At 40.3% G+C, this 17,946-nt stretch overlaps 2 protein-coding genes across 10 annotated transcripts in view; one reads left to right on the top strand and one right to left on the bottom strand.

The window, feature by feature from the left end:
• BMP2K (BMP2 inducible kinase) overlaps nucleotides 1-6,117 on the top strand; it is a 117,565-nt gene extending 111,448 nt beyond the window's left edge. For both annotated transcript variants that reach the window (XM_055588882.1, XM_055588883.1), the window contains one exon: nucleotides 404-6,117. In XM_055588882.1, the coding sequence (XP_055444857.1) occupies nucleotides 404-1,806 (1,403 nt within the window). In that variant the 3' untranslated portion in view covers nucleotides 1,807-6,117. The remainder of the gene's footprint in view (nucleotides 1-403) is intronic.
• The window catches only part of PAQR3 (progestin and adipoQ receptor family member 3), a 30,662-nt gene continuing 14,412 nt past the window's right edge, over nucleotides 1,697-17,946 (bottom strand). For 2 of the 8 annotated variants that reach the window (XM_055588889.1, XM_055588884.1), the window contains 3 exons: nucleotides 16,663-16,860; nucleotides 14,214-14,304; nucleotides 7,680-10,395 (listed from right to left, as the gene is read on the bottom strand). In XM_055588889.1, the coding sequence (XP_055444864.1) occupies nucleotides 10,253-10,395; nucleotides 14,214-14,304; nucleotides 16,663-16,860 (432 nt within the window). In that variant the 3' untranslated portion in view covers nucleotides 7,680-10,252. Of the gene's footprint in view, nucleotides 1,838-7,433; nucleotides 7,628-7,679; nucleotides 10,396-14,213; nucleotides 14,305-16,662; nucleotides 16,861-17,108; nucleotides 17,407-17,946 lie in introns of those variants that run through there. The other 6 variants (XR_008717222.1, XR_008717223.1, XM_055588887.1 and 3 more) reach the window with 6 other exon arrangements.

Here is a 17,946-nt window from a genome sequence, read left to right on the forward strand (position 1 = left end):
TGGGGTGAATGGGGGGATCTGGGCAGGGCAATTGGCTGGATAATCTTATTTTGAAGCTGGGAGAAGAAAATTTGCTTGTGTACCATATTCAGAGTCCTGTTCTGGGTACTGTAAGTAAGACAGCTGTCAGTGACCACCGGTGGTGAGTAGGTGGTGTGTAGGGTAGACACACGAGTCAGTCGGTCTGCACTTGAAGGACCTAACTATCAACTAGGGGCCAAGTGCATCACCCCACCGCCCCCCTCCCACCCCCTGGAGCCTAATGACGAAGAAGTGCCAGTAAGTCTTCCTGTAAGGGAACTGATACGAGCGATCTGTAAGGCCTTTGTATTAGTACATGATGTTTACTGCAAATGGTTTTTGAGATGCATTGAGATGATACAATTTTTGTTTGAATTGGCAGGTTCTCCTGAAAAGAAAATTGAACATCCCTCCATGAATCAAGAAAACGGCACTGCAAACCCTATCAAGAATACAAAAGGAAGTCCAGTCTCTAAAGACCACCGGACTGGTAAGAAAACCTCAGAGAATTCATTAATACGTGCTCAAGTGCAAAAGGGGAACGACGAATCTGAGAGTGATTTTGAGTCCGATCCCCCTTCTCCGAAGAGCAGCGAGGAGGAAGAACAGGAGGATGAGGAAGTTCTCCAGGGAGAACAAGGAGATTTTAATGATGACGACACTGAACCGGAAAACCTGGGGCACAGGCCTCTGCTCATGGATTCTGAAGATGAGGAAGACGAGGAGAAGCACAGCTCCGATTCGGACTACGAGCAGGCCAAAACAAAGTACAGCGACGCGAGCCCAGGCTACAGGGACGCCGGCGGTGGAGCGGTCCAGGGTCCTAGCACAGCACTCCTCACGCCTGCCCGGGTGCCCTCGGACGTGGGAGCGGGGACTCCCAGACCCGAGTTTGATGTCTTTGGCGCTGTCCCCTTCTTCGCAGCGCGGGCTCAGCTGCCCAGCCAGGGGGAGCAGAAGGACCTCTCTCCGCACAGCCGGCTTCCCGCCACGGGGCTCGAACCGGAGGAATTCGATGTCTTCACCAAGGCACCCTTCAGCAAGAAGGTGATGGCGCGCGATGCGCACGCCGCGCCGGCTGGCCCCCCCAGCGTGGATGTCTTTGGCTCCACGCCGTTCCAGCCCTTCCCTCCATTTGCCAGTAAAAGCGACAGCAGCGAGGACCTTTTCGGGCTGGTGCCCTTCGAGGAGATAACTGGGAGTCCGCAGCAGAAAGTCAAGCAGCGCAGCCTACAGAAACTGTCCTCCCGGCAGAGGCGCACCAAGCAGGATGCAGCCAAGAGCAATGGGAAGCGGCACCACGGCACCCCGACCGGCGCCAAGAAGCCAGCCAAGCCTGCCTTCCGCACCCCTGAGCGGGCCCGCCGGCACAGGAGGGTGGGCCGCCGGGACTCGCAGAGCAGCAACGAGTTCCTGACCATCTCGGACTCCAAGGAGAACATCAGCGTGGCCCTGACAGATGGGAAGGACCGTGGGCACGTCCTGCAAGCCGACGAGGGTCTATTGGACCCCTTCGGGGCCAAGCCCTTCCACCCTCCGGACCTGCCGTGGCACTCCCCGCACCAGGGCCTGAGCAGCGACCACAACCCGGTCCTGCCCGGGAGGCCCCGGCCGAATTCACTGCACGGCTCCTTCCACGGGGCAGAGGCGTTGAAAATGGATGATTTTGGTGCCGTGCCCTTCACAGAACTCGTGGTGCAGAGCATCACCTCCCATCAGCCCCAACAGCCCCAGCCCGTCGAATTAGACCCCTTCGGTGCTGCTCCGTTTCCTTCTAAACAGTAGAGGACTTCTGACGGACTCTTGGTATTAACTCCTGTTTCAAAGAAAAAAACAAGTATGAATAGTTTTATGAATTTGAAAGAAAATTTATTTGTATAGCTCTTTATATCATTCATTCTTACAGGTCAATCAGAATAGGCGATTTTTAAATAAACCAAATAGAAAAAGGAAGTATCTGCACAGGGTAGTGACTCCACGTCTTTCCACGCAGGCGCAAAGGAAGCGAAGGTGGCAGGTTCTAACCTGGGGTTTCAGCTCCCCACCTGACCGCACAGAAATCTAGGGAATGCGTGTGGCCCCTGAAAAGTGACCGGGAGCTGTGGCGTTACTTTTATAACAGAAGGTCACTTTTGTGCGCACATCCCAGGCTCATTCCAGAATCGAGCATTTAAAACTAAGGTTACTTGTATATACACAAATTGCATTTGTGGATTTTTTTTAAATATCTCTTCTAATTTCCATGAGGTTAAAAAAAAAAATCCATTTCTCATAAAGAATGAGAAAGTTATCCAGACAGTGCAGAGATTTTTGTCCTTACACCTTTCTCCACAAAGAGGAGCCAGAAGTCACTGACTGTTGTGCCTAAAACTATTAAAAAAAAAAAAAAAGTGCCATTAATATGGACTATTACATAGAAGCCTAGAACAAAAACTAGAGATAGCTAGTTGATGGGTAGAAAAATGGAGAGAAAAAAGGAATGATACAGAGGAGAGGAAAAAACATTCAGTGATACTTCAGGAACACTTTATGTTCTGATTTTGAATGGCTTCTAGCTCAAAACTTTTATTATGTCTCTAGTAAAACAATTATTGGAAAAACTGGGAGTGAGGACAAGGTTCATAGAGAAATATTATTCTAGGGAAAAATATGTAGCTGAAACCCTGAGTTTCTGAGACGTTTACAATGTAAAATCATGTTGCATTTAATAATGTGCTTTATTAAATAACCACCTTCACCAACTATTCCCCAAGTCGTCTGGTGAGCAGCAGTGTTGGAGTTAGGTCTGAAGGGTGGAGTAGTTTTAATAAAGAGAACAGAAGAGCGAATCCCACAAAGCCTTACAGGCAGGCCTTGCACATCCTGCCGCAAGTACCTCTGCACTAATACCCGAGATCTGAAAGTGGCTGTAAGGTGTCAAGGTGATGAGGGGCTAGCATCTCAACTCTGCTAGTTAGCTGATTGTGACTTTAGTGAAAAGAACCCAGCTACCAAATTGCCTTTTGATTTTTACATTACAAATCCTAATTAGAAACTTGAGATTTTATAGAAATTGTTTAATAAGGTAGAAATCATTAATGTGAATACAGTCTGTTTCTCCTGTGTCTCCATTTTAAGTTACAGTTAACTGTCCCTGCCTTGCAAGTGAACATTTAGAAGTTTCTAGAACCATTAAAGCTATTTACAGAAAAGGGTAGAAACTCCTATCAGCTTGCACTCTCCTTGATTGCTGTATTTTAAATTAACGCTTTGAGCCCAATTAAAATCTATTTTATCAGTAACCTTATTAGAATCTCAATTATAGTGCCCCAACTGGGATGAGCTATTTGCCTGTTTTCATAGTTCTAAACTTGGAAAGAAACAAAGTATCTGTAACTAAACCCTCTATGTTTTCTTGCTTCTCTCTTCTGTGTTTTAAATCAGATACAGATTTGTGGACAAACAGGACAGCAATATGTGAATGATGTGTATCAGAGACAGATCAATCATGAGAGTCATTACTGCGTAAACCTTAGAGCCCAACCGCACCAGTTTTACTTGTCCTTGTGCCAAAGGCAAATGTTACGTTTGCACCTTTTTTTTTCTCTTTCTGATTCTCAGGTTGATTAATACTGCTAATGCAAATGCTCAAGTAGATGTTCTTTTAAACTTTACAAAGTAGATTCAAGTGATACTTTCTTTTAAAAGTGAAGAGTTGATGATTACACATAGTTAATTCATGAACTACAGTAGGTTTGTATCAAACAGTCTGTTAATGAAAATCTGTTGGTTGATGTATATACAAGATGCTTCTTTGACTATTTTAGTCCTTATTAGCCTTTGTCTCTGCTAGACCTCATGAGTTTCATAATTTAGAAGGGGTACAGATGAATCAGTGTGGTCCCCTTGGGATGTAATATGAATTATCTAGAGTCTGTCAGATACCAAGGCCTTGCTTACACTCGTTTTCAATACACTGAATAATTTTAAATGATTTAGACACTGACAGACACTTTGGCTTATAATGCTGGATAAATTCTAAAGAAACACTTTGACATTGTTTAAAATATTGACAGTCATATGTTTGTTATATCACAATGACACATTTAGTACTTATAGGGGACCCAATGGGATAGAATGGGGAGATTCCTTTGTGTTCAAGTGGAGGAATTTTCCCAAGGAGTATAGGATTAGGGTCGCTTTCTGTTTCCCATCATGTTTTCCCACTACTGTTAGACTGTAGGTCACTCCACACAGTTGATGCCTGGCTAATTCCCTTATGAGAATAAAGCTCCCAAGATGTGTGAAAGAGCTTAATGCATACTTGGCACACAGCACTCGGTTTGGCTCTATTATGGGATGGTCCAGTTCTTGTGTAAGGAAGGAATGCTGAAAAGAAATCATGTCTCTATTAATCAGCTATCGTCTGTGCTTTTTTAGCATGTAAAGTCGTCATAACTCTAAACCTGTAATACTTGAACATCACAAAGGGAAGTGACATATTACAAAGCTAGCAAAAGTCTGAGGCCAAAGTTATTTCTGTCCTAACAGCTTTAATCATGCTTCTTGGTTTTGAATTATCTTTTAAAAAGCGGACCATTTGCTTAATTATTTTAATGTTACCACTTCAGCAAAATGTTAAGTGTTGAAAAGACCAGCTTCTATGGCACTGAGGAATGTTAGACATTCTGCTAGGACACAAAAGTTGCTTGGTATGTATGTTTTAGGTGGAGGAGGAAACGTGGTGGGCTGGGTGAAACTGACTAGAATATTTATTTCCATCAGGAAAGTGTGATTCTTCCACTGATGTGACCTCCGCCCTGTGTGTGTGTGTGTGTGTGTGTGTGTACACTCGGGGCCCAGTTATGCCATTATTTGGAAACGTAGACAGAAGCAGCTTTGGATCCTCCCGTTTGTCATGTGATAGGGACAGACTGCTGTCCTCATCTTGCTGGTGGGAAACCCTCCTCTACTCTGGTGTGCAGCAGGCAGAGCCCTTTCCTCCTCTCTGCTTAGCTTATTTTAGGTTGTGGTACTTCGTATCAGCATTGAGAGAAGGTACACATGTATTCTTATCACTGGTTCTGAGGAGTTTGGGTACATTTGTTTTAATATGTGTAGACTGTGCGGTAAACATTTTTTTTTTTTAAGCAAAATTACTTATCATTTATCATTTTAGGTCCAGTGTTGAGCTGACAGATCTACTGTGAGAATGAACTGACAGATCTACTGTGAGAATAACATAACGATAGTTTATATGAAAACTTTTATACACAGTGGGGTTTATACATTAGGGTAAATATATAAACCCGCACTTGCATGCACATGTCACATCTCTCTAGTGTGGAGTTAATGTGAATTTTTACATTTTGAATGGAATTGCAACCACAATCATTGCTAAAAGAACATTCACTCCTCGTGAGGGTTTACAAAAGCCACTAAAAGAATAAGGTAGACAGATGAAAATGCAAAGGGCCATCATTTGGGGTTATTTTTATTTAAAAATTTATTGTGCTACTTTTGAAAGAGAATTGTTTTTATGACTATGCTCTTTTTGTGATTGAAAAGTCATCTAATAGTAAGCAGTATAGTAATAATAATAGGCTACTTTTTAATTGCTGGCAAACAGCTTTAAGTGCACTTTCTTTGATTACACTTCCATTTTTTGTTAAACTTGAATTTTCTGAAGCCTTTTATGTACCACTAAGCAAATAATTTTAACTTTTAATAAACCTGATTTTCATCTTTATTATATTTCTAATTGTTAAGACCATACTTTCTAAAGTTAACTTCAATCCTCAGATAGAGCTGGGAAACTGTTATGAAATAGCATCAGTTGCTTTTTTTTTCCTCCTTCCTATATCTAATTAAGCACTAACTGATTTTAGTACTATATTGCCTTTACATTGCTTATTCTTATTGACTGAATCCTATCCCTCATTCACTTTGTTTTGTTTCAAATTTAAAGTTATTTTCTTACTGTATTTATCATACCTACTGTTTTAATAATCTGCTTTCTTTAAATGCAATAAATCCCAAATGGATTGCATATTCTTTATAATCAGTGACTTTGAGTTTTTCATTATTTGTCGTCTTATTAAAAGTTTTGGATGCCAACTTCTAGTCAGTTCTTTCATTCACACCACAGACATTTAAGCATCTATTATGCATGAGCTAACGAAGGAGAAAAATGAGTAAGATTAGATCTCTGGTCTAAGGATCTCCCAGTTTTAGATTTAAGTAAGAAAATACATTTTGTGTTTGTACATTTGCCCTAGCATCTGCACAACCAAAATGATCATACAGTTTGTTCAAGGATTATAATTACTGATACTTACAGTGATGAAGATAAGGTAAAAACATAAGACTCTGAAGTAACTTTTGAATATTTAGCATAGTTTTTGCATTATATAAAATTTATTTTTTAAACTCTTTAAAAACTGATACCATTTTTCACTGTTAATAAGTATTTAGTTAAACAAAATAACTTGATTACAGATGTGAGGCTTTGGCATGTAAAACAGAAAACCTATTTATTGAACTGATGGACTAAGTTTGGTGTTGAGATCACAATATTATGCATTAGTCCACAAACTGGAGTTTCAGATTGGTGGCTTGTGGAAAGATTCAACTTATTTGTTAGAAATGCACTTTTCCCCCCGTCAGAAACTGTAACATTTATCTAAGGTTATATGGAAAAATAAGGGCCCTGTTTCTTTTTAATAAATTAACGGTACAAAGGAGCAAAATATCACATATAAGTTATATAAAATGCATAGTGTGGACTGTGCCACTATGCAAATTTGGTTATAGTTTTAACTTGAGAGAAGAATATATGCTTCAGTTAGAGCTGTTTACTTTGAGCAAGCTAATTTCGTTTTAAGAAAGTCCAACTCCAGCATCGTATGTAAGATGAAGTTAATATTTTCCTACTGAAAGCATGAGCTTTTGAAGTTTTCTTTGTTGCACATTTGAAAGACAGTTCACTTTTGCTGCAGATTGTTGACACTACTGAATTTACATGTGTGCTCTGCAGTGTTTTGGATCCCGGGGTTGCAGAGTATAACTAGACTTTAGTGCTATCATGCCTGCCCTCTAAGGATGGAAGTTTCACTGTTCACAAGAGACCCCCGCCCACAGTGTTACTGCTTCTCCTTCCTGAAAATGTTTTCTCAAAGGTAGTTTCAAGTTTGGGATCATTCTCTCACTCTCCTACTCAGCAAGTATGGTAAAGAATTTCAGGGGATGTTGGTACCCAATTGCATCTGTACCTCTTTTCAGTATAAACACAGTTACTGTAATAATGCACATAACTAAAAGACACTTCTGCCCCTCCCCAAAGAGCTGAGCTGACTCTTCATTGCACATATTCTGGCAGGGGTGAAACTGCCCAGAATGATCATTACAAGGGAATACAGATCTACTCGGCTCACCAGGAATCTAGACGTGCAGGCTATGCCCCTTGATACTTAATGCAGGGCAAGCAAAGGTTATCTCTAGGTCGGTACCTGCCGAGTGGAGAGCTGTACAGCTTTATGCCAGTCAATGCCAATCTTCAAATCGGTTACTCTGTCCAGGTGGGATGCCAAAGATGTGACACATAGTCCCTGAAGCTTCATTCCTGATTCTAAAACATGATTGTGAAGCTGTTATGTATTATAAAGAAAGACAAACAGCACTTATATATTTAGTAAACCCAGTTTATTTACACATTTTGCCATGCAGCTCACTGAATTGCTCTTAGTGTAACAAAAAAGAAGACAAGCACTATCTTGCTATTTGAAAGCGGTTTTATGTAGAAAGATTATTCCCTTAAATGAGTTAACTACAACCTTACAAATCACTATAGACAATTTAAAACAGCCATGAATAATTTTAAAATGTAAAGTCTATAAGTAAAGAGCTTTTATAGTTTACACATTGGTAAAATTAAAAGCAGTCTTTTTTAGTACTTTTAATACTGTAGCTGACTAGTGTACTTTTAAAATCTTAATAAATCTACAAAAACAAAAATATACATTATTACAAGGCTCAGATTCATAGGCAATTTTTAAATATTTATTCTTTAATGTTAACAATGTCTTAAAATTTTTGCCAGTAGTGATGTGCACACAGTAGGTGGTCAATAAATGCTGATATACAGAAGTGCTTATAGTTGACGGCAATCCACATTTGTTCATTCCCTACTTTATAATAAGTACATCATAGTAAAGATAAAAAAACTTTCTTACAATATTTAATATTTTCATAAAAAGATGAAATGTTTACAATGGTATAATTTAGTTCTCCTTTCAGTCAGACCTATATGCTTTTTAAGTTCAAGAAGTCTTAAAATTGGTCATTTTTATCAATTCAGAAGTCAAGGATTAAATAACTCATACACTATAACAAAAAAGGACTTTTTCTAAAAATTGGAAAAAAAATGAAACTTTAATGTTTTTGAGATTTTATAATTAAAAATGGTGCCAGACGTAAAGCAGACTTTTCCTTCATTTTTAAATTAATTATAACTACTCAGTATAGTCTGTTTAGCAAAAATGACAAAATATCTATTTAAAAGCAATAGTATCATGTAAGTCAATAGGGATACTTGAGAGAAAATATATCCTATTATCATTTCACCAAAATCATCTTTCACTAAGCATACGGATCAAATTTCTGGCCATTTTCTTTTGGTCAGTTCTTTTAAAATAGCCATTTTCAAAGTGGTGTTCCATCAGAATAATGGGTATAATGTGGTGTGCCCTTAGTCTACTGGGGGAGAATTCACCTTGCTGAGATACTAGCATGGGAAATTCATATTCCAGCAACACTACACTGAAAAGAGATACAAAATTTTACAGATGCATAAACTAGGGCACATTAAAGTAACATTCTAAATATCGAATGTTTAAGTGGCACTCTGGGAATAAACTTTACTATCAATCAACACCTCCTGATACTTAGAAAGTTCAATGTTTTGAATATACACCAGTAATTAAAGCAGCTGATATCAACCCATTCAGAAACTTGGATAATATTTTATATTCCAAAAAACAACATGTTTTTATGAATGACTGCTTTAAGGGATTTAACTTATGCATATGAGAAGACCAGAAAACAAGGGTGCGAGGCTGTGGTATAGGGCAGCGATATCTATTTTTTAATATATACAATGAAGTATCAAACCCAAATGTTAGCTAGTGTATATCAATACTGTTTGAGTTCTCAGCGCAATACTAACACATGCATACAGAGGGAAAGGCCAGAACGCAGGTGAATTAATCATGTCATCAAATGGGGCATCTGCATGACTTTGTTCTAAGGCTTAAGGTTCATTTCAGTGTCAAGAACTGGGCCATGTAGATTCTGTGGCCTTGAAAGTAGCACCATATACCTGGGAATCCCCATCAATCAAGAAATTAAGACCTCAAACTCAGAGGGGTGAAAAGTCTGCTGTTATAGGAATTCTGGAGCCCCAAATCTGCCATCTGTGGCCAGGAGCTCAACTCTTCTATATGGGATTAAATCATAATACTGGAAACTGAAAAGCTTAAATGGCCAATAACTTGGTAATTAGACCACAGAATTTGTCACCTGTCATGTACTTGGTTCTTAGTATGATTTTTATTAGATGGGAAATGACAATGCAGTTCTTTTCCCTTTCTCAACACCTCTCTCAACTTGAAGAAGAGGTTTAAAGTTTTGTTCTAGCAAACTAAAAAGTTGAGTGCTCCTAAGAAGAGAACCTACAGGAAATAAGATCTGAAGTGCTGGTTTCTCACAAACCAGCCATAGAAAGGCTAGTGATTACTCAGAATCACGATCAGCTTGCTTTGAGCACAGGCCATCACAAACGCTGCCTTGATTAGGCACTTAAAACTTGATCATCTACTCTGTCTTCTATTAAAGGAACCATACAGGAGAACTCCACTTTATAACAGAGGCGAGCCCTTCCTAAGGAAGTTAAGCTGGTGCTCAGGAAAGAGAGTACTGGCTTCACATTCAGGTTATTCAGATGATTCTTAGGGAATGCCAACTAAAATTTTCACTTTCTGTACAAGCAGCAAGTTAGTAGTCTTAAGGGCCCACAAAGCAGTTACTATTACTGATCCCCAAGTATATTTTTCCATATTTATAAAATATTACTCATGATATTACCCAATCAGAGGGAAAAGGAAAAATGAATGGGAATCCTAGAAACGGTGGGGTCTAGAGCTCCCCATTATATATTGCTTAACAACTGAATACACCCAGGCGGCCATACCTGAATTCACAAATGTGAAACATAGTCAGGACAGGGTTTGCTGTGTCTATACTGCATGACATACACCGTCGACTGATGCCACCAATATAACATCACTACTGCAAGGATGTGCCAGATTTGGTGGCTTGATCCGAGGTAGTTTAGTTGTCCTGCAAGGGAAGGTAGAGAGAAAAGAGTACTGATTAGTCTAGAGTCCCTTGGACAGCAAGGAGATCAAACCAGTCAATCCTAAAGCAAATCAGTCGTGAATATGCATTGGAAGGACTGATACTGAAGCTGAAACTCCAATACTTTGGCTGCCTGATGCGAAGAACTGACTCTTTGGAAAAGACCCTGTTGCTGGGAAAGATTGAAGGCAGGAGGAGAAGAGGATGACAGAGGATGAGAGATGGTTGGATGGCATTACTGACTCAATGGACATGAGTTTGAGCAAGCTCCAGGAGTTGGTGATGGACATGGAAGCCTGGCATGCTGCAGTCCATCAGGTCGCAAAGAGTTAGACACAACTGAATGACTGAACCGAACTGATTTTGACTTTAAATAAAAATATACTTCAATCTCTGGCCTTGGAAATATGACTGAGTAGCAAAAAGATTTTGGCAGTCTCAGAAACTGAGATTAATTCAGACCCAAATGTTTTCTAAAAAAAAGATTAATTCATATTGAGTCTGACTTTAAGGCTGTATTCATGAAGAGTACTGGTGAATTTCAGAAATACTATTCTAAATGTCTTTTCAAAATCTAGATGTGGTTAATTTCAGGAATTTGACCTTTTGTCTCCCATGTCTCAACATATATATCTGGTGAGGAAAAGACAACACATGAGAGAAGCAATGGAAATTAGTGCTACAAATCATGGAGTTGATTAGGCATGAAGCAGAGACACAGCTGTTTTTGGGTATAAGTCTGTTTGAAGCATTTTAAATTTTAAGCAGGTGTGTAAAGAGACAGCTCAGACCTGCATCTTGTACTATCAGACAAATGGAACAAATAGAAAAATTTAATCAGTGATGCTGAAGCTCTAATACTTTGGCCGCCTGATGCGAAGTCAACTGCTTGGAAAAGTTCTTGATGCTGGCAAAGATTAAAAGCAGGAGGAGAAGGGGACGACAGAGGATGAGATGGTTGGGTGGCATCACTGACTCAGTGGACATGAGTCTGAGTAAGCTCGGGGAGATGGTGAAGGACAGGGAAACCTGGCTTGCTGCAGTCCATGGGGTCGTAAAGAGTAGGACATGATTGAGCAACTGATTAATAACAAAAAATAGGTTAATTAACTAAGGCTGGTTAGTTTATATATGGGCTTCCTTGGTGGCTCAGACAGTTAAAGAATCTGTCTGCAGTGCAGGAGACCTGGGTTTGACCCCTGGGTTGGGAAGAGCCCCTGGAAAAGAGAATGACAACTTAGGAGAATTAATTTCTCTCTGGTTACAGTATAAATTCCAAGGAGATTAAATAACTAACAGGTAAGAAGCATACTGAAAAATAACAAAATACAGAACTACAGAAATTGAAATGTAATTCCTGGTGCATCTATGGTCACATAAATATTCTCTAACCTTCTGTCTTCTCTACCAAGAACAATAATCAGTATAGTATGTAGATTTTAAAGTGTAAGTCAACAGGATCCTTTCTGTTCTTAGACTTTTATTTATTTATTTTTTGGTGCCATGGAACCGTTTAAGAGCCTAGTGAAGTTCAGGCTCATTTTTAAAGCATAAAATACTGAGGATCATAAACCTGATCGGTTGTAATGCAAATATCACAGATTCACTGAATTCTGTCCATGGAGAACTTGGGGATCGTTGAATCCAACAAATGCCACTGTGATGTTTACATTAAAAAAAAACAACAACAAAAAACTGACATAAGCTGAAAGAAAGTTCTTAGGTTTGAAAGGTTTTTGATTTCACAGTGCTCACCCCCCGTCTCCCCACCACTACAATGTGCTTCTCTTTAGAGCCAGGTCATCAGTGAGGACCGGCCAGACAAGGTTTCTAAGCCATGCATTCATGAACACCTGACACTTCTCTCTGTAGAGACTTTTCATTTTTCATGGACTCTGTTTTCTCCCCTGCACAAATGTAGCACACACTCAGCTACATGGGGCACGTTTTATGTCAAGCTCATCTTGAGAAAAGTTAAGTTACATAACATTTGACCTTTTATAGGTGTCCTGTATTAGACAACTGAGAACTTTTGATCTGAATATTTTAGGGCCTAAAAACATGATGGCTATAATCACGAGTGTAGAGAACTTTCATTAGTTAATTTTCCACCTGTATGTGTGAAAAAGAAGAAATTCATAGTAAAATAATTATTAATAAAATGATATAAAAATGTATTTCACCAGAACGGTTTTCTGAGAATTCTAACCCTGCTTAGAACATGGGTGGGTCTTCAATTCAGGGACATGTCCAAGTTATGTTCCCAAATCCAAATGTTTATACACAAGTTCTCTGTATTCCACCCTTATTTAAAACCCACTAGCGAAAGGTCACGTGCACAGAGGAATGCCTGAGGTTCTGCGGTCTATTCATTCCCTAGTTCATGGTTTCTCGTCCTTATTTCTTCCCCAATACATGTGACAAATGGCACACCATCTTCAATTCACTGTGGAAGAGGTTCTTAACCCGAGAGAGAGGGAGGACAATTTTCAATTTGAACTTAAACAGCTCCCCACTCCCAGCCCCAACACCGGAAAACCACTATGCTCTGTCTCCTGTTATTCTTGAGTGGCGCCAAAGCTCACCTGCGCTCGCACCACTCTGTCCCTTCCTAAGGCACTTACTTCATTTATGGGCTGGGGCTGGGGGCTCTGGAACTACAGCTGCTAACCTTTACTGAGGGCTCACTACTTGTTGAGGAACTGAGCTAAATGTTTCACGTGCACGTTCTCATCTAATACCCAGGAGAGAAAAGCATTATCTTCACATTTCAGAGAAGGAAACTGGCCTGAGAAATCTTGTGTGACTTCAGCGCAAACAGCTAATGAGGGGCGGATCGGGGATTTCAACCTAAGTCATCTGACTGCGACGGCACCCACTGCAGTGCTCGTGCCGGCAAATTCCATGGATGGAGGGGCCTGGTGGGCTGCGGTCCATGGGGTCAAGAAGAGTCGGACACGACTGGGCGACTTCCCTTTCACTTTTCACTTTCATGCATTGGAGAAGGAAATGGGAACCCACTCCAGTGTTCTTGCCTAGAGAATCCCAGGGACGGGGGAGCCTGGTGGGCTGCCGTCTATGGGGTCGCACAGAATCGGACACGACTGAAGCGGCTTAGCAGCAACAGCAGCAGCATCTGACTCTAGAGCTGAAGCTCCGAAACAAGCAAATACATGCTTTGGCGAACATTATTCTCTTTACCCAGTGTCCTCTTAGTTCTTTTCTATCAGAAGGCTTTTTTACCTAAACTGAAGCAGGGAAATCTGTCCTTAAGTTCCTGGCTTGTGTAAACCTTGGGGACATGAAGATCCTTAATTTCCTCTCACCATTGGGTGCCAGGAAGCTGAAAGTCAGACTGATGGGCCTTATATAGAAACTTACCACAGATACTTGAGAAGTAATCCTAAACCTGGCTTATTTCCATTATCCTATTATTTTCCTTTGCTTCTAGTTTGTTTTATGAATCTTGCATATATAAATTAATTTTTAAGCATAAGCAACTTTTGCGGAACAAAGCGCTCCACAAAAAAGCAGTGGTTGAGAACTCACTATTGAAATGGTGAAATGAAATGGTGAAGTGAAATGGTGGTAACCCTATCCACTGGACTCAACTTCTATTGTGACAATGAAAGAAAAAGTTTGTGAAAGCCATCAGAGAGTTCAAGTTTTAGATAACATTTGAGAAAAGCCATTCTATAATCAGTAATATTGGAAAAAAAAAATCTGTTTTGATACTCTGACGTATATACCTCCACCATTTAGACTAAAGTCATAAATCCATTATAAAAACATATACCTACCTGGAAAATACCTTTCTGGAACTTTGGAAATGTAGAACAGGAAAGCAAGAAGAGCAATCACATACATCACAACTACACGGGGTGCAAAGTCCTGAAAAGCAAAACACAGTTTTTCACAGATCTCCCGACTGTGACTGAACTTCCAACTTACTGATATTATAAATCTAATTAATATAATTAAACAGAGAGAATTAGAATTCATAGGTGGGATTTAAGTCTATTGAATCTTACAGACAGTCTCCAGTAATAGAAACCTAGCTCTCAGTACTTTAGGAAGCGTTTCATAGGAGTGGAACACAGAGACTGCCCTAAGGCTCAGGGCACTAGAGCAGCTAAAGCTTCAACAGGGTGAAAGTGCAAAGGGCAGCCAACTCCCATTTTTACAACATGGGTGCCTGGGTGGAATACATGTGGGAATGGAGTAACCAGCTGAATAAGCAAAGAGCTAAACAGGGATCTGTGGCTGGAAAAGACCCAAGAGGCTCAGCCCAACAGTGATATCTGTTTCACCATCCCGGATAAATGATTCTCTTGAATACTACTGTGCAAAGATCTCTTGGAAAGCTTTTCCTTGCCCTAAGAAAATCAGCCAGCTCTAATTCATACACCTTGTTCCTAATTCTGATTATAAACCTAATTTACTAAGAAGCCATTTAAGAAATAAAACAACTGACTTTTCTTCCCTCTACACATATTCGAGTACCATCATGGAGCCCCTCTCCCCTGAAACCTATGTTCTCAATCAACCTCAGATTCTACAAACATTCTAGAACAAAGCTCCACTGTACCTCCAGGATAGCTGTTTGGAACTTTGCATCTTTGGTCAAGTGCCTCTCTCTCCATCTTTTTAAAACTAGACCTTACTGGAGAATTTCTCTGGAAGTCTCCCTTTGTTTCTGTACTGGGATGATCTCTGTTTATATTAGATTTCCATCTTAGAGAACCAGTCTTCCTAAGCCATATTTCTATTTTAAGACTGCTGAACACAGGAAAGTGTACCACCCCCCCGCCCTCCCCCACACTTATTTTTTTCAATTTCTTAAAAATCTATTGGCCTAATAGGTCTGGTTCTCTTTCTTTAATAACAAGATAAGCTTATGGTAAGCTTGAAAGTGAAAGTGAAGTCGCTTAGTCGTGTCCGACTCTTTGCGACCCCATGGACTGTAGTCTACCATGCTCCTCCATCCATGGGATTATCCAGGCAAGAGTACTGGTGTGGGTTGCCATTTCCTTCTCCATATGATAAGCTTAAAAAGATGCATTTCCCTCATCCCAAAACATTCACTTCTGTGTCAACAATTACTCACTTCTGGTTAGGATTGAATCCATTAAGAGAGTGGCACTTCTCCATTCTATTTCCTCGGCAACAAAACTGTCACAAAAATGATGTTTTCACAGATACCAGAATCACTGAAGTTACTTATCACCACTATCACACCTTTATCCCAATTTTTTAGTCTTATAAAGCATCACCCTCATTCTCAAGTTGGCAACAGAGCCAAATCATATCACTCAATTCACTACACCAGACTTCCTTTCTTTTTAGTTTTATATGCAGATGATTTCCACCATGCTGTTAGCAATAGTATATAAGCCTACCATTAGCCTCTCCTCTCCTAAAAAAATATAATTCTTTTGAATAAAACCTGCATTTAAATCTCCATATTTCAAAGGTCTTATTGTAACAAGTGTATGCAATTTCTTCTAGATTTCTCAGCATAATTATGTTAAAAATTCTTGTTTACTCCCTAGCACATACTTAGAGCATTTATATACAAATCTCTAAGAATTTAGATCTTACTTCTAACTCCCTTCTCAAAAATGCTGAGGAATTCTGAGGTTCTCCCTAATGTACTCCAGCTCTCCCTGTAACAACTAATGGTCTTTTATTTCTCAATATATTTTCCTTGCAGGGTAGAGTATGGTCCCATGGCTCTAGCTGCCAAGAGATTTTCAAATCTTTATTACTAGTCTCAATCTCTGAGCTAAATCCACACCTGATCTCCACTTTAACATCCCACAGGTACTGCAGACTCAAGAGGTCCAAGAATAAATCCTTCCCAACTCCTTCCCTTCCACAAACAAGCAAATCAGCTGCTTCTCCTGGCACGGACCTTGCCCCAGCTGACAAAGCTGGAAACTTAGGAGTCCTCCTCTACAGGGAGGACTTGGATATTTACATTCCAAGGGGAATAGAAAACAGTTAAGAACGTATCATCTTACAGAAATACATCTCAGAAGAAAATAGTAGTTAGAATCTATGCTGCAGAGTATGTTTTATTTATTTATTAACATATAGATGTGAAAAATTACTGCATCATTATGCAATTATAAATGTGCCCTCAAATGACAAAGACCCACTCACTTGGCCGGAGTACACTATTTTACCCGAAGGAATGAGATTAAAAGGACAAAAAGAACGGGAACATACTGACCACACTCAGCCTACCTGGACGATAGGAGCACCGATTCCTCCATTGAGCCACACCCAGTGGAGAGTAGGGATGACTCCATACCCGGAAACAGAACAGAAGATGATAGAACGCAGCCTCTGCCACTGCTGCGTGAGGTAATTGGGATGGATCTGAGCAAAGAACACGGCCAGGATCATAGCAAGCACGGTGATCAAGTATACCTGACGCCAATACTAGAACGAAAGGACATCGCATTTCAATTGTCATTGACAATAACGGAAGGGAACGAGCAATTTTCAATTCTGGCTTCTAAGGAATGCATTCCAAACTGTACTTACTTTGGTATTTTCACTTCCAAACACAATTACCTTCCTTCCTTAAAACAATGCACGTTGCATACAATTGTTAGGTCTCTTAGGATGACAAACCAGACCCCAAAGTGAGGTGTTAAAGAACACATTTATTCACACAAAAGCATTACCTGCTGCTGCTGCTGCTAAGTCGCTTCAGTCGTGTCCGACTCTGCGCGACCCCAGAAACGGCAGCCCAGCAGGCTCCCCTGTCCCTGGGATTCTCCAGGCAAGAACACTGGAGTGGGTTGCCATTTCCTTCTCCAGTGCATGAAAGTGAAAAGTGAAAGTGAAGTCACTCAGTCGTGTCCGACTCCTAGCGACCCCATGGACTGCAGCCCACCAGGCTCCTCCATCCATGGGATTTTCCAGGCAAGAGTACTGGAGTGGGGTGCCATTGCCTATTATATGCCAGGGGCAACTCAAGTCCTGTGGAAACAAAGACAAAGCTCAGTGGGCGAGCTCACAGGCTATGAGGGGGGCAGACGCATAACGAGATGATTATAATCAAAGGATAAGGACTGCAGTTGAGTTATGAACAGAATGTTGTAGCACCACAGAAGAGGGAGCAATTGCTACCTGGAAGAGTTAAAAAATGCTTCATAGAGGAAATGACAACTAATCTGGGTCCTGAGGAATATGTAAGATTTTGTGAGAGGAGAGGGCTCTCAAGGAAAAGGAAGCACAATGGAGCAAGGAAGCTTTGTGAAGGGAACTTGAAAGGCAGACACACTGTTGGGCTATGTATTTGTAACTTTTCCAAGCTGGCACTGAGGGAGTAGCAGAGCTCTTGAAGAAAAAGATGATGTGGTTATTTTTCAAACTAACTTATTAGAATAACTCTGACATCAGTTTAAAGAAAGAAAAAAAAAAAGGTGACAGGAAGCTAGCTAGGAGGGTATTAAATATTTGATTCAAAGAGAAAATGGCTTGGACTGTTGCTGAACAAGAAAGACAGATGTGAGCACC

This window comes from Bubalus kerabau, chromosome 7 (genome assembly GCF_029407905.1).
Source record: "Bubalus kerabau isolate K-KA32 ecotype Philippines breed swamp buffalo chromosome 7, PCC_UOA_SB_1v2, whole genome shotgun sequence".
Taxonomy (NCBI): Eukaryota; Metazoa; Chordata; class Mammalia; order Artiodactyla; family Bovidae; genus Bubalus; species Bubalus kerabau.